This window comes from Phascolarctos cinereus, unplaced genomic scaffold (assembly GCF_003287225.1).
Source record: "Phascolarctos cinereus isolate Bilbo 61053 unplaced genomic scaffold, phaCin_HiC Scaffold_5;HRSCAF=322, whole genome shotgun sequence".
Lineage (NCBI taxonomy): Eukaryota > Metazoa > Chordata > Mammalia > Diprotodontia > Phascolarctidae > Phascolarctos > Phascolarctos cinereus.
This window is the reverse complement of record NW_027555958.1, coordinates 258,416,739-258,441,049: the sequence shown is the minus strand read 5'-3', so window position 1 is coordinate 258,441,049 and position 24,311 is coordinate 258,416,739. Positions and strand designations below refer to the sequence as shown.

The 24,311-nt window shown below is 35.8% G+C and overlaps 1 protein-coding gene and 1 pseudogene across 3 annotated transcripts in view; one reads left to right on the top strand and one right to left on the bottom strand.

Annotated features, from left to right (window-relative positions):
• Positions 1 to 20,908, top strand: part of OGFOD3 (2-oxoglutarate and iron dependent oxygenase domain containing 3) — a 63,178-nt gene extending 42,270 nt beyond the window's left edge. For 2 of the 3 annotated variants that reach the window (XM_020966722.2, XM_078155751.1), the window contains 5 exons: positions 3,489 to 3,553; positions 7,788 to 7,844; positions 12,911 to 13,064; positions 13,591 to 13,714; positions 17,146 to 20,908. In XM_020966722.2, the coding sequence (XP_020822381.1) occupies positions 3,489 to 3,553; positions 7,788 to 7,844; positions 12,911 to 13,064; positions 13,591 to 13,714; positions 17,146 to 17,282 (537 nt within the window). In that variant the 3' untranslated portion in view covers positions 17,283 to 20,908. The remainder of the gene's footprint in view (positions 1 to 3,488; positions 3,554 to 7,787; positions 7,845 to 12,910; positions 13,065 to 13,590; positions 13,715 to 17,145) is intronic. The other variant, XM_020966723.2, reaches the window with a different exon arrangement.
• Positions 20,909 to 22,225: 1,317 nt separating this feature from the next.
• On the bottom strand, positions 22,226 to 22,325 carry LOC144458009 (U6 spliceosomal RNA; annotated as a pseudogene).
• Positions 22,326 to 24,311: the final 1,986 nt, after the last annotated feature.

Genomic DNA, 24,311 nt, shown 5'->3' with positions numbered 1-24,311 from the left:
CAACTTGAGCTGACAAAGCAGAACTTAATTGGCAGGATGGGGAAAGATTCAATCTGTTATCTCCATTGAAGTAGCTTTATGATAGCCTCTGCCTCTCTTTATAAGGATTTCTGGTCACCTATGAATATAAAAGGCACCAACCGGTACAGTTAGTGTCATTCAGAGTTCTTAGATACCCAAAGACCAAATTACCCCACCTGCTCTCTTGAATCATTGCTCTTTTTATCACTTGTCTCTTGGATTTTGTTATTTTTATATAGAAGTACTGTTGATTTTTTTTGTGTGTTCATTTTGGATCCTGCAACTTTGCTAAAATTTTTTAAACTGTCAGGGATAAATATATAATCAAATAGGAATAGTTTTATTTCCTCTTTATTTTTACAACTTCAGTTTTTTTGTCCTTGCTAGCATTTGTAGAATTATTTCAAATAATACTGAGGAAAGGCATCTTTACTACTGTATTTATTAAGAAAATTATTGCAGAATGCCCACTGAATGGGATACGTGTTTTTGGTTCTGTTATAAGAAAAAAAAGATCTTTCTGTAGAAGCCTTTGATTTGGAGGGCTTTTTTCCCCCTTAGCATAATTGGGTATTGTACTTTGTCAAAGGATTTTTCTATATCTATTTAGATAATCATGTGGTTTTGGATTTTTTTGTTTTTAGTATGATTATGTTGATTATTTTCTTAATATTGAATCACACCTAGTATATCCAGCTTAATCATAATAAATGATTTCCTGGATGAATGATTATAGTCTGTTCAACAGGATTTTATTTAAAATTTTTTAATATTTATTAATTAATGATATTGCTGATATACATCTTTGTTTTATCCTTCCTGGGTATTAGAATAATATTTATGTCACATAAGACATCTGGTGAAGTGCTTTCTTAATTCTTAAGAATAATTTTAAATCCTAATGTGTGATCATTTGGGAATACATAGTGTCCTGTGCCTTATCAGATGTTGATACATTTTCCTTTGGCTTGAAATATTTGGGCATATATTAATATTCTTTTACCTGATGTTCATTTATTCTCTTTGGATATCAGTATCATCCCTTTTTTATTTGCTGATGCTCAAGTTCTTTAATTGAGTTTTCTTCCTCCTGAGATCTTTGGTAACTTTTAGTCTTTTCCCTCTATTTAGTTTTTATAGTTCTCTATCTTACCTTTACATTCTGTTTCTCTTTAATTCTTTTCTGTTATTATGGTTTTATTTTGTTCATTTTGGGGGGTTAATTTCATTTCTCTCTTTTTGTGATTTTTCTTAGTCTTTTCAAAGAAACCCTTTTTTTTTAGTTTCATTAGTTATGTAGCCTTTTTTGGATTCCATTTGGTCTTATTTATCCTAATTTTCAATATTTCTTCTCTTGTTCTTTGTGAGGGTTTGCTTATTTGTTTTGTAATTTTAAAAACTGCTTGTTCATTTCATTAAACTTCTCTTTTTTGTTACTACATATCTTTAGGAATATCATTTTTCCTATGAAGACTTTTGCTACATCTCAGAAATTTTTATATATTGTCATTATCATGATCTTTCACACAATTGTTGTTTCTACATTATTTTCTTTGACCCACTCATTCTTTATGATTTTACTATTGTATCTTTAATTCTGTGTCTTTTGATTGTGCTCTAGGTTCTGTGAAGAATGGGTTTAGTATTTCTTCTTTTAAATGTTTATTTTCCATTTATCTATACCTCAACTTATGATTTTTTTTATTAAGGTGAATGTAGTACTGAAAAATACGTATATTTCTTAATGGTCATATTCATGAGACACCTCTATTTCTCTGTCCCCTCTTCTCTCTGTTCTCCTTTTCCCTCATGAATGTCTACTAAGACAGGAGTGGATTTTGTGGGACACAATAGTTCCTCTAAATTTGATGCAGACTTTCCTCCTCTTCTTTGGCCCATGCCCCCAGAATTGAAAAGTTATTTTATATCAAACAAACAGAAATTAAAAATGGTATGATTTATGATTAGGACTGTTATCATAAAGCATTAGGGAACTCCTTGATTAAGTAATCCTCTCTAACCTCCATTTGTTAAAAGCTAATTTACTTTTGGCAAAAGCACAAAAGGCCTTGAGAAATGTGAATGCCTTTGAAAGAATTACTGTCAGAGTTTTTCCTAAATTTTCAGTATTAAATAAAAATTTTACATAATAGTATCAGTTCCTCACCATATTGCAAAAATGTTTATGAAACAGCTTCTTTGAGAAAACAAAAAAATTCATGTATCTTTAGGCTGAAAGAAAAAAAAGAAAATATCAATCTTTCTATAATTGTGTTGGTATCAAGAAAGTTTTTATGAATTGTCGAAATTTGGTTTTATTTTCAGTTTCAAATTTTCTCCTTCCCCTCACTCTTTCCCACCATCCGCTGAGAAGGAAAGAAATACAAAACCCATTACAAATATTTCATTCATGAAAAATGACTTTCCGAATTAGCCATGTTCCCAAATTAAAAAAAAAAAAGCAAGAAAAAGAAAGAGAAAAAATATGCTTCAATATGCAATCTTAGATCATCTATCTTAGTTCTCTATCTGGAAGTGGATAGCATAATATTTCACTGTGAGTCCTTTGTAATTGTGGTGGGTTATTGTGTTCATCAGAGTTACTGTCTTTGTCAGTTGATCATCTTTATAATTTTGTTGTTACTGTGTAAATTATTCTCTTGGTTCTGCTCACTTCACTTTGTATCTGTTCATATAAGCCTTTCTAGGTTTTTTTGAAACCATCTCTTTCATATTTTTTAATGACACAATAGTATTTCATCATATTCATAACTTGTTAACCATTCCCCAGCTGATAGGCATCCCTTCAGTTTCTAATTCTTTGCTACCTCAAAAAGAGCTGCTGTAATATTTTTGTGCATATGGGTCTTTTTCCTCTTTCTTCGATCTTTTTGGACCAGTTTATAGCTCCACCAACAGTGCATTAATATATTTATTTTCCCACATCCCTTCTAGTGGTTTTTTAATGAAGTTTTAACCAGAGAAATGTAAGCCATAAATACAACATTGGCTTTTAGGTTTTGGATTAAATTGTTTTCCTGTTACTTGGACTTTGAAAAGATTTAGGGAATACAATTTAGAATCAAAATGGGAATGATATTTGTCCAACAGTTTATTTATAAATTCTTATGCAATTTATAGCCTTCATATCTACTTCTAAGCCTGTGCTCTACCACTTTCTTCCTCCTCCATTTCTAACTTCAAGATTGGAATGACGAGATTCCTATAAATTTATTAACAACTAAAGAAAATACTAATTAGGAAGGAAAGAAGAAAAAAACCTAATGTTAAATATAGGGAAATAGTAAATAAGTAAATGAACAAGTGTATACACCAGAGTGTAAAAAGTAATTGTTTTCTTACGCAAACAAGATAGTGATGCTATGGATATCCCTCAGTTGAGTCAATAAATTTTTTTTTCTGCTATTTCATTACTAAGTTTTCATTTCATTCTCAATATTTTCCAGGCTTCCATCTTAGACTTACACTCTGGAGCACTTTCTTTTGGAAAGCATTTTGTAAATCTATACAGGTAATAATAAAACATGCCTAGCCTAATATTCTGTTATATCGTAGACATATATGAGATTGAATTAATTTTTACAGTAGGTATTGCTCAGAAAATAACTTCTGTGGCATTTCATTCCAGCATTCCTAGCCATAGGCCTCTTTATTAAGCTTCAACCTCATTTTTGTTAATTCAGAAAGTTTATAGCCTATTAATTTCATTTATAAATTTTCTGAGGTTGTGGGCAGTTACATGGCATCGTGGATAGAGTGCTGGGTCTGGAGTCAGGAAGACTTATCTTCCTGAGTTCAAATCTGGCCTCAGACACTTACAATCTGTGTGACCCTGGGCAAGTCACTTAACCCTGTTTGCCTCAGTTTCCTCATCTGTAAAATTAAATGGCAAACCACTCCAGTATTACTGCCAAGAAAACTCCAAATGGTTTCATGAAGAGTTGGGTATGAATGAAAAAGACTGAACAAGGTTAGAAAGTACTTATTGAACAAATATAGTATTCTCAGAATTTTTTAAACTGCTCTGAAGAATTGAAAAAAAAAAGTAGGACTTGGCCTTTTACTTTAAGCAATTTATAATCTAATTGAGGAGACTAGGTGTGCTCATGTAGCATTAGAGAGCAATTAACACTTAAACTTTGTATAGTTATAATACCAGTTCATAGACAGGAGAGCTTGATGTGGTTTGGAATAGTTTAGAGCGGCTTCTTGGAAATACATCTTTACCTGGGCCTTGAAGAATGGGTGAGATGGGGAGGTGGAGCCAAGATGGCAGAGTGAAAGCAGTGATTTGCTTGAGCTCTCCTCCAAACCCCTCCAAATATTCATAAAAAATGGCTGTGAACAAATTCTTAAGCAGCAGAACCCACAAAAAGACAGAGTGAAACAAATTTCCAGCCCAAGACAACCTACATGATTGATCAGAAAGGTATATCGTGCCAGGCTGGGAGAGGAATGTAGCGCAGGCCGCAGTGAACCTGGAGCAGGCCTCAGAAGACTGAATCGCGGGCAGCTGTGGCAGTTTCCAAACTCCTCAATCCACTAATGCCAAAGACAACTTAGAAGGTCAGTGGGAAATGTCTGTTTCTGCGGTGCTGAGAGAGGAATGCAGGGTCTCAGCTCCATTCCCCAGGAGCGTGGCACTGGGGGGGCAGCTGCCTCCTGAGCTTCCTGTCCATAGACTGAGGGGGAATCCAGTGGCTGATCAAAGAGGGATTGCAGGGATCTCTTTGCCAGTGCTGAGGCAGGAATCTCTTGCTTTGACCCTGCTTGAATCTGGGTCACAGTTCTGGGTGGCGGTCCTGGGGTAAGGAGAGGACCTCTGGCATGGTGGAGCTTGTAGTGGTTGTGGAGAGAAAACCTTCCTCACAGTTCCAGGACAGAAAGGAGTAAACACCCTGCCCCTTATCATATTACCTTGGAAGAACTAAAAATTTGTAGGTCCCTACAGTTATCTCTGAAAACAGCTGTACAAACCCATGAAGCTTGGGACAGTACATTCTCCACATTGGAAGCAGACTTTTACCTTAATAAAGAGTTTAAAACTCAAGTAATTGGCCGGGATCATTAGCAAGCGGCGCAAAAAGAGTCAGACTATATTATCTTACTTTGGTGAAAAAGAAGATCAAAATATACAACCAGAAGAAGACAACAAAGTCAAAGCTCCTACATCCAAAGCCTCCAAGAAAAATATGAATCAGTCTCAGGCCTTGGAAGAGCTCAAAAGGGATTTTGAGAACCAAGTAATAGAAGTAGAGAAAAAACTGGGAAGAGAAATGAGAGTGATACAAGAAAATTGTGAAAAACAAGTCAACAGCTTGCTAAAGGAGACCCAAAAAAATACTGAAGAAAATAACACCTTAAAAAATAGCCTAACCCAAATGGCAAAAGAGGTCCAAAAAGCCAATGAGGAGAAAAATGCCCTAAAAAGAAAAATTGGCCAAATGGAAAAGGAAGTCCAAAAGTTACTGAAGAAAATACTTCCTTAAAAATTAGAATAGAGCAATTGGAAGACAGTGACTTTATGAGAAATCAAGACACTGTAAACAAATCCAAAAGAATGAAAAATTAGAAAACAATGTGAAATATCTCATTGGAAAAACAACTGACCTGGAAAATAGATCCAGGAGAGAGAATTTAAAAATTATTGGACTATCTGAAAGCCATGATCAAAAAAAGAGCCTAGACATCATCTTTCAAGAAATTATCAAGGAAAACTGCCCTGATATTTAGAACCAGAGGGCAAAATAGAAATTGAAAGAATCCACAGATCTCCTCCTGAAAGAGATCCCCAAAGGAAAACTCCTAGGAATATTGTAGCCAAATTCCAGAGTTCCCAGGTCAAGGAGAAAATATTACAAGCTGCCAGAAGGAAACAATTCAAGTACTGTGGAAACACAATCAGGATAACACAAGATTTAGCAGCTTCTACATTAAAGGACCAGGGCATGGAATATATATTCCAGAGGGCAAAGGAGATAGGATTACAACCAAGAATCACCTACCCAGCAAAACTGAGTATAATCCTTCAGGGGAAAAAAGGTCATTCAGTGAAATAGAGGACTTTCAAGCATTCTGATGAAAAGACCAGAGCTGAATAGAAAATTTGACTTTCAAATACAGACTCAAGTGGAACATGAAGAGGTAAACAGGAAAGAGAAATCATAAGAGACTTATTAAGATTGAACTGTTTACATTCCTGCATGGAAAGATGATATTTAACTCATGAGACTTTGTCAGTATTAGGGTAGTTGGAAGGAAAAAATTAATGATGATGATAGATAGATAGATAGATAGATAGATAGATAGATAGATAGATAGAGGCACAGGGTGAGTTGAAGATTAAGGGGTCATATCTGGAGAATAAAATTAAGGGATGAGAGGATGATACTCAGAGAAGAAAGGGAGAGGTAGAATGGGGTAAATTATCTCACAAAAAAAACAGAAAAGAAAAGTCTCTACAGTGGAGGGGAAATGGGAAGGTGAGAGGGAATGAGTGAATCTTATTCTCATAGGATTTGGCTTAAGGAGGGAATAACATACACATTCAATTGGGTATGGAAATCTGTCTTACCCTACAGGAAAATAGGGGAGAAGGGGACAAGAGAGCAGGGGGATGATAGAGAGGAGGGCAGATTGGGAAAGGGGTAATCAGAAGCAAATACTTCTGAGGAGGGACAGGGTCAAAAGAAAGAATAGAATAAATGGGAGGGCAGGATAGGATTAAGGGAAATAGAGTTAGTTTTTCACAACATGTCTACTATGGAAGTGTTTTGCATAACTGCACATGTATAACCTATATTGAGTTGCCTGCCTTTTCAATGAGGGTGGGTGGGGAGGGAGGAAGGGAGAAAATTTGAAATCTAGAGTTTTAAAAACATATGTTTAAAATAAATGTTTTCACATGCTACTGGGAAATAAGAAATACAGGAAATGGGGTACAGAAGTCTGTCCTGCCCTACAGGAAAATAGAAGGGGAAGGGGATAAGAGAAGGGGTGGAGAGATAGAAGAGAGGACAGACTAGGGGAAGGGATATTCAGAATGCATGCCATCTTGGGGGTGGGGGGAGGGGTGAGATGGGGTGAAAATTTGGAACTCAGAATCTTGTGGAAGTAAATATTGAAAACTAAAAATAAATAAATTAATATTTAAAAAAAAAAGAATGGGTGAGATGGATGGGTAAAAAAAGGAAGTCATCTTAGGTGAATTTGTGCTGTTCAGTTTTTAGTTGAGTGACTGTGTCAGTAGTAAAAGACACCAATTCATAGGATCATAGACTTGGAGTTGGAAGGAACTTCAGAGGACTCCTTGTCCGACCCTCTGTTTTACATATGAGGAAGCTGAAATCTAGGAAGGTTGAGTGCCTCGGGCAGGGTCCTGTAGAGGGAGTGGCATAGGCAGGATTGGATTCCCAAGTCCTCTGACTCAAAACCCAATGTTCTTTCTACTGTACCAAACTGATTCATTCCACTTCCTTTCATAAACTGAGATGCCTTTACTTTTGTTGGGAGAGGAAACCAGTATTTATTTTTCTTAACTCTGAGATCTTTTTTTTTTTTTGTTACTGTACCAGCTTTAAACAATTTCTTTTTAAAGGACATGTTAGTTTTCAGGAATTTTCTCTTGGTACATTAATTAGCTAAATGGTGGAGGAGAAGGTGGTGTTAAAGACAGTAAGGAAAATAGGTAGAAAGGGTATAATGTGAGTCATGTCTTTTTATTAAGATATTTTTGTTTTTTACAGATACTTTGGGGCAAAAATTCAAGATATCTTCTCAGAAGAGGATTTTCAGTTATACCGGTAAAATAATTCAAAGGAGTCAAAGCAAAATCCATTCTTGAATTCATTAGTGTTAGGCTCTAGAAAGATCTTCTTGTTTAAATTTTGAGTTCAAGCTGTCTGTATTGGGGCAATTCAAGAAATACAGCACGTGTCTTTGAATACGTGTCATTTTGGTGGATAATTAGCCACAGATCAAATGTAAGAATGGCCTGACTGCAAAAAGTGGATTTACACTAGATTACACTGAAGAGATAGGAAATTGGATCCAGAGAAAAAGGGATATATTAGTGACAACTCATACATTATCTAAATTTCCTGTCTACTTTTAATGATCTATGAACGTCCACGTCCAGCTACTTAAGAAATGAAATTGTGCAATTTGTCTTTGGTAATACACATTCACAAATTCAGCTGTGAATTTGAGCTGATCTTTGTGAGATCACACACACATACACGCGCACGCACACACACACCACACTCACACATGGGCGCATATACCCTAATTTTAAAATGTTAAGTTTGGCAATAATATTTTTTTATACTATGAGAAAGTAAGGTAAAAGAATAATCATCTTAGATGCATACTTTCTATTTTGAATATCAAAGTTAGTAATTTGATTCAGATTTTGTTTGTTTGCCTTTTATTAGATACTTAAGATCAGTCTTAGTTAAAGATAGAGGAAATTTTGAAGGAATTGAGGAAACTAATCTATTAGATTGAAAGCAGGGCCTAGAGTCAGGTAGACCTGGGTTCAAAACTAGCCTCAGACAATTAAAGCTCTGTGATCCTGAGCAGATCACTTAATGTCTGTCTGTTTTCAGTTATAGCTGTATTTCCAATGGTTTTGTTCTGAATATCCAACCTGGGTATTTTTGTGTAAATGAAATGTTTATGACTAGTCCGTATTTCACACATTAAAGTAGCCCAACTACATTTTTAGTCTTTTAGTTTAAATGAAAAATGAAAACAGGTATTCCCTTTAAGTCTACATTTTGGAAGTTTAAACAAACTGAAATAGAAATAGTTGTAGAAAGTAATATTCATACGTACTTTACACATAAATACCACATGTATAGCAATAGTCATTTTGAGGGTAGGTGTGGTGAGAGGGGAGGAGAAGGCAATTGGGGTTAAGTTACTTGCCCAGGGTCACACATCTAGTAAGTGTCTGAGGTTGGATTTGAATTCAGGTTTTTCTGATACTAGGACTGCTCTATCCACTTCATCACCTACTTGCCCATAGCTATAGTCATTTTGTTGAACTATCTGGTAATGTAACAGAAGTTGTAAAATACTCTGGTTTAGTAATCCTACTGATATATGTTATTTATCATCCTGTATTACTGTATAATGTATATGTTTTTTAAAAAGCATATTTGTATTAGTGCTGATATCGTACTTCTAATTTTATATGTTATAATAACAGCATTGCCATGAACATCTTTTTATAAATTCATTTTTTTCACTTTTTTTGGTTACTTCCTTGAGATTTAAATACTGGATTGTAATTAATGGGTCAACATTAATTAGAGTATAATTAATGGGTGTGAACAATTCTACAATATTTTTATATATTGGTAGCCAGATTCATGTCCAGAAAGACTTATCCAATTTCATAGTCACCAGCAGTGTATATTCAAACTTCTTTCTCCTTATCCTTTTAATACTAGGTTTTATAGTTTGTGTTTATTTGTGCTACTTTACTAGGTACACATGAGTAAGTAACTTAAACTTCATGAGCTGCAGTTTTCCCCATATAAATAATGCTTAGCTCACATTGCTGTTGTTTAAACTAAAGGATACAGGGGCAGCTAGGTGGTGCAGTGGATAGAGCACCAGCCCTGGAGTCAGGAGGACTTGAGTTCAAATCTAGCCGCAGACACATGATACATGACACTTACTAGCTGTGTGACCCTGGACAAGTAACTTGACCCTGATTGCCTGACCCCCCCAAAAAAATATGTATGGAAACTAAAGGATACAGTAATGAATATATGGTAATGAGTATAAAATACTTCACAAAATTTAAAGCATTACATAAATGTCAGTTATTGTTACATTCTAAATATTTAAAGTTATTTCTTTCACTTAGAGAGATTTTATATTCTTTCAGTCTCAGCTTTTTTTAGAAAATACTTTCATCAGTGCATTGCACCACATATGCCATGCGTTATCAATGGTGAGGATATCCCAAAGCATATGCTAGTATATTGAGTTTGCTTGCCCTGCAACAAAATGAGGGCTAATGGTGGAAAGCACTTAGTAGATAAGTTAAGGATTAAAGTTCTCGGCTGTTACTTCATAAGGTTGTTACCTTGTTAGGCTTTTTAGGGTCTTGGCCTATAAAGCAGTAACTGCTTTTCCTCTGCCACAGTTCCCACTCTTTTAGGGGAGTTTTTGAGAGCCAGGAAGAATAGGACAAAATGTCTAGCCTTCAATCTTACTGCCAGATGACTTATATATCCCTCTCACATATTTATAAATGCCACATTGATAATCATTGCGTTGATATTGCATCATACTTTTTAATGTTTATATTCCCCAGTGTTTAGCACAGTGTCTGGCACATAGTAGATACTTAATAAATGCTTATTAACTAAATACCAGGAAGTTGTAACTATTGATGACATATAAAACCAGAGAGATTATCTGTCTTTAAGTCCCTGGAATGATCAATAACTTAATCCATAATAAATGTACCATGGTCCTTCAAGATTGCTTCCCCCTGCCGCCCCCAGTACCTTGGACATAGTAGGCGTTTAATGTGTTTGTTGAATTAATTAATTATTTAGTTTGTTTACTGTAGGGGAATTTGCAATGAGCTACCCTCAGGAAATCAGATACCCCTAAATCACTTTCTTACCCCAACAAAAAACATTAAATTCCCTAAATCTTTGTATTGATGCTTCTCAAAATCTCAACTCATAAATCTTCATATATTCTCTAGATCTGATGACAGTGATGCTTCGCCTTCTGAGTTGTTGCAATAAAAATAAAGCAGAAATTTCAGAATAAGAATTCTGTGTACTATACCATGGTGCTATGTATGTCAAACTCCTTAAAGGGAATCTCTTTGAAAATAAAAAGAAATATGTAGTTTTGAAAAGAAGAAATGTATGGGTAATGAAAAGTAACCCTGATCATATAAACTAGATTTGTGGAAAAAGTTTGTCCTTTATTCAGACCAATATGATTTTATGTGATGGAATACTATGTTGCCATGTGTAATTGACATATGTTAGAAAATTTTCGATTATATGGAGATATTACTTGCAGTAGAATTCATTTTAAAAATTGGTCATCATCTTCAAATGTAATGGGATATATAAGAAATATAAGATATATAAGAAATGGCAAATATGAAGAATTAAAAGAAACATAGGGATTCAGGTAGGATCCAGGCATCAAAGATTTAAATCTAGGAAGAACTTTAAAGGCCATTACTCTCTCTTCATAGATATAGAAACTGAGGCCCTAAGATTTTAATTGACTTTCCCCAAGTGATGTAGGTATCAAATGGCAGGGTCAGAAAGACCAACTGATACAAACTGAAGTTAGCAGAACTTCAGTTAGGAAAATAATATACATACATACTTCAGCAGTGTTAACTGGAAAGAACAATGCTGAACACTACATAGTTACACTGACCAAGTTTGGTTTTGGAGAAGAAATGCAGCTCCCTCCCTTCTTTTCAGTGGTAAGAATCTATGGGTATGAAATATTATAAACACTATATATGTTGGTTGGTTTTGCTGAATGACCTTCCCCTCTTCTTTTTAAATCCTTTTATGCAAGGTATGGCTCAATAGGTATGGCAGGAAAATATATTTTTAAAATGTGTATAATTTTACAACCAAAGAGATCCATTAAAAATAAATAAAATGATCTTTAAAAATATAACTCCATGTAAATAATAGCTTATAGGTATAGGTACTTTGTTATTGGAAGCACTTTTACATATATTATTTCATTGTTCCTCACAGCAAGCACCCATACTTTACCTATATAGAAACTAAGGTTCAAGAGTTGTCATTTGCCTAAGACCAAGTAGTTGGTGTAGAAGTAGAACCCAGTCTGGAATCCTTCTCTTTTGACCTGAGACTGATATTCTTTACCTATACCACATTGATGTGGTTTTAGAGGTGCAGGGACCTCAAAATACTGAGGTTCATGGCAAAGTTGTCTGGAGAGAATTTTCAGACTCAAGCAGTCTGCAAAATAGTCAAGTGGCAAACAGTTTACTGTAAGGCTAACATGGTGGGCAGAGCTCCTTAGGGAACTTGCAACCTAACAGGAGTGATGCTAAAGCTTATATCGAAAAAGTACAGTGAGTGGTGTGCCAAGTATGCTAATTAGGTGGTGAATATACAGTTTCTGTACCTTGGACACAGGCATCATTCACTACTGGAAACCCTGGAGGGGGAGGGCCTCAGGAGTTGACATCTATAGCTTGACCTCTGAGTTGTGTACTGTAACTGTGGGAATTAGTACACGAAAGTTCTGCTGGTATAAGATAGTCCTATTTGTATGAGGGAAATGCGATAAAGGTCAGCTTGTTCTTGTAACAGGGAGAGATAGTTTGCCTCACTGGGGCCCACTCATGAGTTACTGCCAGAGATATATATGATCTTTGGGCTGGGGAGAGGTATGGTCCTAATGCTGGGGCACCCCATCAACACCACTTCTTTGTTAAGCTATTTTTTTCCTATGGGAAAATCAGATTGCATTTATATAATTTTGACTTACAGCAAATTCACCAGGAACATGACTTGATGTAAGTGAGTGTTTAGTATCCAGTGTGTGCCTAGCAGAAAGACAAAGTAATAATGGATAGAGGACTGGGTGCAGGATCAGAAAAGCTTAACTACTGGCTATGTACCTTGGTAAATCACTTAATCTCTCAGTGTCCCAAGTGAATATCAAAGATACTTAAGCTGCAGATCTGCAGTGGAATAGTAGGGACTTTCTTTACCAGGAATTCCTCTCTACACTGATGAAATTGTTTGTTGGGAGTCATGTTAAATTAAAACATTTACTTTGCATGCAGAATTTATTTTTAAAGTGAGTGTTGTTTTCTTTTTAGTGATGTGAAGCAAAAAATTCAACATACAATTGGTCAAGCTTTTGATATCAACATTTCATCCATGTATCTGACAAAGCCTACCTTTTTCTCCCGGATAAATAGTACGGAGGCCAAGACAACTCATGATGAATACTGGCATCCTCATATTGATAAGGTGAGAGGGTGTGTGTGTGTGTGGTGTGTGTGTGTGTGTGTAGGACATTTTCATGTGTTCCCTCTGAATATAAGTCATATTGAAAATAAGACTTATATATTGATTGAATTATGCTATATATGACATATAGAAATGATACTTTGATATTTTATGAAATAGAGCAGGCCTGCACCACCTGTGGCATGCCAGAGGATTTCTGGCAGCCCATAAAAAATGTAGAGGTATTGTAAGTATAAATAGAGTCCAGCTCAGATAGAGCTATGATTTCATTTGAATGTTCCCCCCAGATCATAACCTATCTATTTTTCCTCTATCCTGGGAATGACTTTGGCAGTATATCCTTCTTTTAAATTGTCAAGACATTTGGAAAGGATTACCAAAATGAGGGCTGATTATTTTTTTCATTAACTTTCTGATATGTCAGGACCAGTCAGAAATGGGAAATCTTACACATGACTTTTGAGATTTCATTTCCACAGATAAATAGCGAACAGCCTGATTCTTTTCACTTTTCTTCGGTTTATAGACAACATATGGTTCCTTTGATTATACCTCATTGCTGTATCTCTCAGATTATATGGAAGACTTTGGTGGAGGACGATTTGTGTTCATGGAAGAAGGTCTTAACAAGACTGTGGAACCTAGGGCTGGTAGGTCTCTTTTTAAAAATTGGTAGGATGCAAGATGAGTTTTGAATTAATATTGAACTTTTAATAATATCTGGTCTGTCTCTTCTGTCATAGGGAAATACAAAAGGTTTTTGTAAACATATTTTTTACTTAGGAGACAAGATGGATAATCTTCCCTCTCCCCCTCCCCTTTTTAACATATAGAGAAGACAACCTCACTTAATATCCAAAGAAAGATGCTCCACAAACTTATATGCATCACACCTCTCATTTCTTCTCTACTACACATAGTCACAAATGTGTTATTGCCAACATGAAAGTGAAAATGAGAGTACTAATAAAATCACACAGATGCTTGAAATTGCAAAAGGTGTAAGTGTTGAAGATTGACTGTATTTTGCATGTACAGAAATTTTTTCTTTTAACATTATTGTTTTTTTTTGCTTCTCTTCTTCCAGATTGCCCTATAATCTTTATATCTGCATTCCCAAATCAGTTGTTTTCTCTTTTGTTTCATTGGCATTGTAGATTCAAGCTTTTTTTTTTCTTTTTGACAATTATATCTGCTGTGCAAGCCATAAATTCTGCTGTCACCATTTTTATTCCTTTCTTGAACGCCCTGCTTGGTTCCATTCTCTCTTGGAAATCCCAAGTCCTCTTCCTTGTGAGGTATTAGTTTATTTTCCTTTGTCTTATGTTTATTCACAGATATCTGGAGTAATTTAGATGATCAGAAGGCTATCTTTTGTTCTATTGTTTTGTCTGCTACTGCTCAAGGGGAAGAGAAGATGATAAACATATATTGAGTACTTACTATGTACCAGGAATTATGCTAAGCACTTTAAAAATGTTTTCTTATTTGATTCTCACAACAAATCTGGGGGGTAAATACTATTTTACCATTTTGCAGTTGAAGAAACTAAGGCACACAGCAGTTAAGTAATTTGCCCAGGGTCACACAGCTAGTAAGACATTACAAAACCAAACAAGGGAAAATCAAAGAAGAGTAATTCCTTGATTATCATTATAGCATTGCTGTCATTGTGCACAATGATTTCTGGGTTTTCCCACTTCACTTTGCATCAGTTCATATAGATCTTGCCACGTTTTTCTGAAACCACTCCCTCATCATTTCTTATAGTACAATAGCACTCCAGCACAATCATATGCCACGTTCCCCTGTTAATGAACATCCACTCAATTTTCAGTTCTTTGCCACTGCAAAAAAAGCTGCTGTATAAGTATTTTTGTACATATATAAATTCTTCCTTTTTCTTTGATTTCTTTGGGATACATAGATCTAGAAGTTGTATTGTTGGGTATCCGAGTTTTATAGCCCCTTGGGCATAGCTCCAAATTGTTCTCCAGAATGGTTGAATCAATTCACTACTCTACTAGTGGTTCATTAGTGTACCTATTTTCCCTTTTCCTCTCCAGCATTTGTCTTTTCTGATAGGTATGGGGTAGTACTTCAGAGCTGTTTTAATTTGCCTTTTCTAATCAGTAGTGATTTCGAACATTTTTTCATGAGTATAAATAGCTTTGATTTATTCTTCAGAAAACTGCTTGTTTATATCCTTTGACTATTTATAATTTGAGGAGGGGCCCTTATTTTTATAAATTGGACTCAGTTCCATACTTAGTATATGTTTGAGAAATGAGACTTTTATCAGAGAAACTTGCTGTAAAATTTTTTGATATTACCTCATTATCTGTCGTACCTTTTTAACATAATGTAGTTTCCTTGCTTATCTCTTTTAATTGGGTCTATTTTTGCTTTTCCTTTGTCTGAGATGACGATTACTACTGTCTGCCGTTTTTCAGTTTAGCTGACGCATATTAGATTCTGCTCCAGACTTTTATTTTAACTCTGTGTGTGTGTCTTTCTGTTTCAAGTGTGTCTCTTGTAAACAATATATTGTTGGATTCTAGTTTCTAATCCATTCTGCTATTTACTTCCATTTTATGTATGAGGTCATCCAACTCACATTCACAGTTATGATTACTAATTGTAATTTCCCTCCATGCCACTTCTTTCTTTCTTTCTTTCTTTCTTTCTTTCTTTCTTTCTTTCTTTCTTTCTTTCTTTCTTTCTTTCTTTCTTTCTTTCTTTCTTTCTTTCTCTCTTTCTTTCTTTCTTTCTTTTCTTTCTTTCTTTCTTTCTCTTTCTTTCTTTCTTTCTTTCTTTCTTTCTTTCTTTCTTTCTTTCTTTCTTTCTTTCTTTCTTTCTTTCTTTCTTTCTTTCTTTTTCTTTCTTTCTTCTCCCCCTCCCCTCCTTCTCCTCCTTCTCCTCCTCCTCCTCCTCCTCGTCCTCCTTCTCTTCCTCCTCCTCCTCCTTCTTCTTCTTCTTCTTCTCCTTCTTCTCCTCCTCCTCCTCCTCCTCCTCCTCCTTCTTCTTCTTCTTCTTCTTCTTCTTCTTCTTCTTCTTCTTCTTCTTCTTCTTCTTCTTCTTCTTCTTCTTCTTCTTCTTCTTCTCTCTTTATGCAGTCTATTTTGCTTCTAACCACTGCCTCACTTAATCTGCCATCTCTTTTTTTTATTAATTTGTTGTAATTTATCAACAATCACTTCCATAAGCATTTGAGTTTTAAATTTTTCTCCCCTCTCTCATTTCTTCCCTTTCCAAGATGGCACGCAATCTGATGTAGGCTATACATATACGTTCCTATTAAACATATTTTCACATTAGTGATGTTGTAAGGAAGAATTAGAACCAATAGGAAGAACCACAAGAAAGGGAAAATAAAACAAAAGAAAAAATAGCAAATAGTATGCTTCGATCTGTATTCAAACTCCATCGTTCTTTCTTTGGATGTGGATAGCATTTTCCATTATGACACCTTTGGAGATATCTTTGCATTGCTGAGAAGGGCTAAGTCTATCAACATTAGTCATCACACAATGTGGCTGTCACTGTGTACAACGTTCTCCTGATTCTGCTTACTTTGCTCAGCATCAGTCCATACAAGTCTTTTAATTAGTATACTTTTACATTTTTATCATGGTGTTTTGCAGATCTAGGTTTATCTAGATTCTAGCAAACAGCCATCTTCTTACAATCCCCCCAAAGTCTAGATTTTCTAAATGGCAGTATACAGTCTAAAACTTGGGTCACTCTAGTCTTGTACTTTTTTCCCCCAAAAAGAATTTATGTTCCTGCCTTTTTCTCTGAGTTTGTTTTCTCCTTTCATTCCTTAACTTGACTTCCTCATGTACAAAATTAAAACATTTTGTTCTGTGTACATTAACTCATTTTTAGTAGCTCCCATTACATGAAATTTGTTATTTTTATGGTAGCCCTCCTTCACCCCCAACATACACACATACATACACCAAATCCTGAGTTTATGAATCCTGTGATCTAAATAACACCATTTTTCAAATAGCCAATCATCCTTTAAGTGTTATCTGCCCTTTATTCACTAATTATATTTGCTTTCTGCTTCTTTCAGGTCGAGTCTCCTTCTTCACCTCAGGTTCAGAAAATCTCCATCGGGTAGAAAAGGTTCATTGGGGTACTCGGTATGCAATCACCATCTCTTTCACCTGCAATCCTGACCATGGCATTGGGGACCCAGCATTCCTTTAAGATAAGGGCCCAATGAGTCCAAGGAAATGTTACTTTGTGAGGAACAACATTGGAGAATCACCACCATACACACAAATTAGAAGTAATAAAGTGATAAATTTGAATGGTACAATTCCAAGGCCATATTTAACGTATCACTTACTTACAAGAATTTTATTTTGTAAACATTAAAATTTTTTTATCAGTGTATGAATTAGAGGAACAAAGAACTTTTCATCGAGAAACTATTTATATTTATTCATTTGAAAAACACAGAGAAAAATTCAAGGTCTGAACATACCAGCCTATGACTAAAACAACTGACATCATTCCATATTTTTTGGGAATATGTATAATGTGACCTATATTTGGAAATATTCCCATTTGTGCATAAGCAGACTGTTTTTTTTAAAATGACCATACTCAGATTTGGAGAACCATTTTAGGGCCATTCTAGAGCAATTAAATTGTCAGCTCCATTTTAACACATCCATTATTCATATAAGCCATAGGTATCCAAAGTGGGCAATACCACCCCCTGGGGTTCATTGGAATGATCCAGGGGGCCAGTTGTAGCCTCAGGTTCAATTGAGGTGCATTGAATAAAAATAAGGGGGAGGTAGAAGCATAAGGAAAGAAGAAAAGAGAAGAAAATTTTGAAAAACAGTTTGTACATGTTTCATCTGTTGTGTAACAGAGTTAAAGTCATAATGATTACATTATTTCCCAAATAAACACAAAATGCAAATTATAACCCATCAGTGGTCAAGTCTGCTAACAGGTGTTAACAAACAGGTGTTGGCAGGTGAGCATGTGGCACATTGTTGGGAAGCCCAGCATGCATCAGCAGGAATTCATGCATGTGATGACTTGTTTGCACTACAATACTATATGGTTACCTGATGCAATATTGCATCATCAAAATTTCAATGCAGGAAAAAACCACAAATTTGCAATAAATTATTAAATTTAAGATGTGTAATTAAAAAATATATTATGTTTTTGAAATGCTGTAAATTTTAAAAAAAATTAAAGAGTTAAAGAAAATAGGTTTCCAGGGAGGGCGCTGAAGTAATTTTTGTTTTTGAAAAGGGGGCAGTAGTCCCAATAAGTTTGGGAACCTCTGATATAAACATAGTGTTTAACCTCCTTGCAGAAAAAAATAAGCAAAACAATAACCTCTAAGTACTTTATTGTTGTTCCCTAGAGGGCCCTTGGTCAGGAGGATGATGTCTTGATTTGCAAGTGATTTGGTTTTAAGTGAGGCAGGGTTGTGCAGAGTCATCAGCCTCACTCTCTTCTCCAGAGTTATCTGAGTACTGTGGCAAACCATAGTCAGGACAACTGGAGATGTCCCCAGATACAGTGGGCAGACTTTGGCCCTTTTAAGCTAAGGTCGTTCCCTGGTCCCAGTTTGTCTGAGACACCAGTTGAAGGATTCTTCTTCGGATTGGTTGTTTTTTTCTGCCCAACCTAAGTTTGAGGTAAAAGTTTTATTGGCATTGAATGACCCCACATTTGAGCCTCTAAAAAGACATATGGGCCAAAACATATCACAACATTCATTGTCTTTGTATGAGTTTATTCTGGTTACAATAATGGTATTTAAGTTCTGTTCAGATGATATTTGATAGATAAAACTCACTATGGGAAAAGAGAAGGAACATATTCATTAGAAAAATAGTTCTTTTTAAAAAACATTTATTTATTTTTAGTTTTCAGCATTCACTTTAATAAGATTTTGAGTTCTAAATTTTTCCCCTTCCCCAAGATGGCATGCAATCTGATATAGGTTATACATGTACAATCATATTAAACATATTTCCACATTAGTGATGTTGTGAAAAAGAATCAGAGCCAAATGGAAAAAAACACGAGAAAGGGGAAAAAAAGAGAGAGAGAAAATAGTATGTTTTGATCTGCATTCAGACTCCATAGTTCTTTGTCTGGATGTGGACAGCATTTTCCATCATGAGTCTTTTGGAATTGTCTTAGATGATTGCATTGCTGAGAAAAGCCAAGTCTATCAAAGTTGGTCATCATACAATGTTGTTACTGTGTACAATGTTCTCCCGGTTCTGCTCACTTCACTCAACATCAGTTCATGTAAGTCTTTCCAGGTTTTTCTGAAATCTGCCTGCTCATTATTTCTTTTTTTTTGTTGTTAGGCAGTGGGGTTAAGTGACTTGCCCAAGGTCACACAGCTAGTGTTATTATGTGTTTGAAGCCGGATTTGAACTCAGGTCCTCCTGAATCCAGGGCCGGTGCTCTGTCTACTGCACCATCTAGCTGCCCTCATTATTTCTTATAGCGTAATAATATTGCATTACATTCATATACTACAACTTGTTCAGCCATTCCCCAATTGATGGATATTACCTCGACATCCAGTTCTTTGCTACCACAAAAAGAGCTGCTATAAATATTTTTGTACATGTGGGTTCTTTTCCCATTTGTATGATTTCTTTGGCATACAGCCCTAAAAGTGGTATTGCTGGATCAAAGGGTATGCACAATTTTATAGCCTTTTGGGCATAGTTCCAAGTTGTTCTCTAGAATGGTTGGATTTGTTCACAACTCCACCAATAATGCATTAGTATTCCAGTTTTCCCACATCTTCTCCAACATTTATTATTTTCCTGTTTTGTGATGTTAGTCAATCTGATAGTTGTAATGTGGTGCCTCAGAGTTGTTTTAATTTGCATTTCTCTAATTGATAATGATTTAGAGCATTGGGAAAAAATGGTCTTTATAAGGAGCTTATATAAGGTTATGTGATAGTAAAAGCATAAGATAACATGCCAAGTTTGAGAGGGGAGAGCACAAGTAATGGTTGGAGAGACCCTCATTTATCAAGGACTTGTATCATTTTAAATATTTCAAAGTTTTAAAATCCATCCAATCAGAAGAGCTATATTTTAAGGGCTGTTAAAAACAGTAAATGCAAGTAAAATGCAAATTGTCATTTATAGTTAGTTAATTTTTGAATTGGAGTAGAAACATTTGCTTTTTAGGTTCTGTCAGAAATAACATTGAGAAGTTGCATCTTGCTCAACCAGAAACATCCTTTTACTTGAAAATCCTCTTCACCTGGTCTTTACCAGTTTAGATTGCTTAGCAATGTGCAGACCTCCTTATTTCTTAAATTTAGTCCATGTTATTTAATATCATAAAAATATAGACTATTGAAGAGGTGACTATGTAATTTGACATTGAAATGTGGCTGGCTGGTTGCTCAAGTCCTACTTACCACTGTATTTATTGTTCAAAGTTATCTTTCCATGTTTCAGTTCTGCTTGCATGGAGGAAAGTTTCTAAGCATCTCCCCTGCAGCCTCTCTTAACCGTCTTACACACACACACACACAAAATCTCACACCACACACATTCTCAATTTAAGGGCTATATTAAGAAAACAATATTGTTTAAAAGAATCCCTGGAAAGGTGCAGCATAGACTGAAGGATTAGGAGTCTGAAGACTTCTGAGTTCTAAACAGAATTCTGTGAGTATGTATGTATCTGTCATTGGGCTAGATATTAATTTTTCTGACTTTTATTTCCCATATGTAACATGGGCATAGTAAGATGGTCCCTGTAATAAATTGCTTGTTATTATTTGAAAATAAAGATTATGATCTTTAAGAGTTTTTAGGACTTTAGAATATGGCAGTTGATCTTCCTTATACATAACAGTGAATTTTATGAGTCATAGTTCTATACGCTGACATGGAGAGGGCATGGAAGAAAAGTAGCAACAATAATGGTAGAAAGCAAACTACTTTCCTGTACTACTTACCTGTGACCTTCCTAAAGACAATCTCGGTTTCTTCTAATAGTTTGAGAGGCAAAGTAGGGAAATAGACTAATAAAATATAATAATTTGATTTTGGATTATCACAATTGTTAATAAAACAAAAGAAAAATGCACTAAGATTTGAGTGAGATGAAGCTCAGGATTTAGGGTAAGGTGGGAGGAAATCTTAAGTGTCTTTACATGAAGAACTGTTGTCTAGAAGTACATATTTTATCCCTTTTTCTTTGACTTCTAGTTTTTCCGTTTTTAAAAATTTACTTTTAGTTTTCAACATTTACTTGTACAAGATTTTGAGTTCCAAATTTTCACCCCATCTCACCCCTACCCCTACCCCACGATGGCATGCATTCTGAATATCCCTTCTGCCCTCTCTTCTATCTCTCTCCCCCTTCTCTTATCCCCTTCCTCTTCTATTTTCCTGTAGGGAAGGATAGATTTCTATACCCCATTTCCTGTATTTCTTATTTCCCAGTTGCATGTGAAAACATTTTTTTAAAAACGTGTTTTTAAAACTTTGGGTTCGAAATTTTCTCCCTTCCTCTCTCCCCACCCACTCTTATTGAAAAGGCAGGCAGCTCAATATAGGTTACACATGTGCAGTTATGCAAAACACTTCTGTAGTAGTCATGTTGTGAAAAACTAACTATATTTCCCTTAACCCTATCCCACCCACCCCCATTTATTCTATTCTCTCTTTTGACCCTGTTCCTCCTCAGCAGTGTTTGCTTCTGATTACACCCTTTCCCAATCTGCCCTCCTCTCTATCATTCCCCTGCTCTCTTGTCCCCTTCTCCCCTTATTTTCCTGTAGGATAAGACAGATTTCCATACCCAGTTGATTGTGTATGTTATTCCCTCCTTAAGCCAAATCCTATGAGAAAAAATTTCACTCATTCCCTCTCACCTTCCCCTGTTCCCCCACCTCTGTAAGAGCTTTTTCTTTTGTTTTTTTGTGAGATAATTTAACCTGTTCTACCTCTCCCTTTTTCCTTCTCCCAGTATAATCCTCTCTCACCCCTTAATTGTATTCTCCAGATATGACCCCTTCATCTTCAACTCACCCTGTAATATCTATATCTATATATACATACATATAATTTTTTCCCTCCAATTACCCTAATACTGACAAAGGTCTCATGAGTTATAAATATAAAAATACGGAACACTTCACGAATTTGGTGTCATCCTTGCGCAGGGGCCATGCTAATCTTCTCTGTATCTCCAATGTTAGTATATGTGCTGCTGAAGCACGCACTAGTTCTTCAATTTTTAAAGATTGTTGTTGCTTTTTCAGTAATGTCTGACTCTTTGTGACTACATTTGAAGTTTTCTTGGCAAAGATACTGGAGTGGTTTGCCATTTCTTTCTCTAGCTCATCTTATAGATGAGGTACTGAGGCAAACAGGGTTAAGTGACATGTCCAGGGTCACACAGCTAGTAAGTGTCCAAGGCCAGATTTGAACTCAGGAAAATGAGTCTTCCTGACTTTAGGCCTGGCTCTCTATCCACTGTGCTACCTAGTTGTCCTTTTAAAGATTTTTACATTTACATTGAAGGGGCAGAATATTCTGTTCTGTGTTCAGCTTCCAGTGATTTTTTTGTCCTTTTAAGTTATTTCAAAGATTGATGTTTCCTCTGGTGAACTGTTTTGTAAACTTTGCTGATTGTTTTATGAGGAAACTTGCATATTTGCTGTATCTGAGAAAAGTAATAAATGCATTTTTAAGAACTCAGATATGTTCTGCTGTTCTGAAATAAGTAAATTGCATTGTTAAATGTTTCATTTCCCCCCACACCTGTAGTTCATTGTAGTTATGGTACTGAAATAGTAAAGAAAAAAGTAGATAACACAATTTAGTCAAAACTAAACATTTTATTCTTTGAAATTCCACAAAATATTTTGTGGCTTGGAAATTTTACTGCCACTCAGAGTCCATTTTATCTGTTTTACTCTAGGATTTCAATCAAAAGAAGATTGAATCTGTATATTAAGCCATTTCCAATAAAAGTTACTTTACTTCCTTCACCCTCTTTTTTCTTACCCCTCCCCCCCCAAAGGTGTTCTAGACAAATGGCATCTTATATTGTAGGGTATGAAATTGTCCAATCTAGAACAGAAACCACTGGGGCAGAGCTCCAAGCCAATAGCACTTTATTAAAGGGTCCATGGCCCTTTCTTTTACTTTTTTTCTTTTTTTGTGTGAGGCAGTTAGGGTTAAATGACTTGCCCGGGGTCACGTAGCTAGTAAATGCCCAGTGTCTAAGGCTGGATTTGAACTCAGGTCCTCCTGAGTCCAAGTCCAGTGTGCTATCCACTGCCCCACCTAGCTGCCCTCTCCATGGTCTTCTCTAATGAATTAGACCTTTGATCTTCTCATGATCTGAGTTTCTAGTTTTTATAGGGTTTGATACTGGGTTCGATGCCTGTACACTCTGAAGAGGCAACACAAAATATGAAATCTCATTGGTTGATAGGCCTTGTTTTAAGGGCCAAAAACTATGTATCAGTCAAAAATGGTATATCAGCCAGTGGAGGTGGGGGTGGTTTCATGGGTTGGGGGAAACACGGGACATCTCCACTGATTAAGTGTTCATAAGATGGCCACCTGCTCATATTGGACAAGAGAGAGTGGTCCAGAGGTACAAAAATAAGTTGAGGGACTTTCCAAAGAATCAAGGCGTCCCACCCATGCCAGGTTTGGATGTGGAATTTGAGCAAAACAGGATGGAGATATTTTTGTCAGCATTCTTGTGGTTGCACAAGTGAGCTTCATAACTGGTAAATAAGTAGTGAACATTACATTAAAGTTTGAGGCCTACTATAAAGGCATACTATGAGAACTTATCTAGTCTCTATATGATTTATATCAAATATTAAACTGATTAGAATAGAATAGGGGGCCTAATGAATCACATCTGACAATACAGAGAGCTGACCTGAAGATCAGGAGCTAGAATCATGTCTCTTGTCTGTCCCATACTGGCTGTATTGGAGTATGTGGGGTGTTAAAGGAGGACTAGCGCTCTGGTTTGAGGGCTTGCCAAGCCCTTTTCTGGGCTGCTCACCCCCATTTAGTGTTCACCTTTCACCCAGTTTTCACCTGTGGCTTCATGAACCATCTTGGCAGATGGAATATACCAGGATGAGACTTCAGGCCCATCAGTGAGTCAGGGGGATGTCTACCCCAAGCACATGAAAACTTCCTGGACCAGTATGGGCAGATGAGAACAATTTGT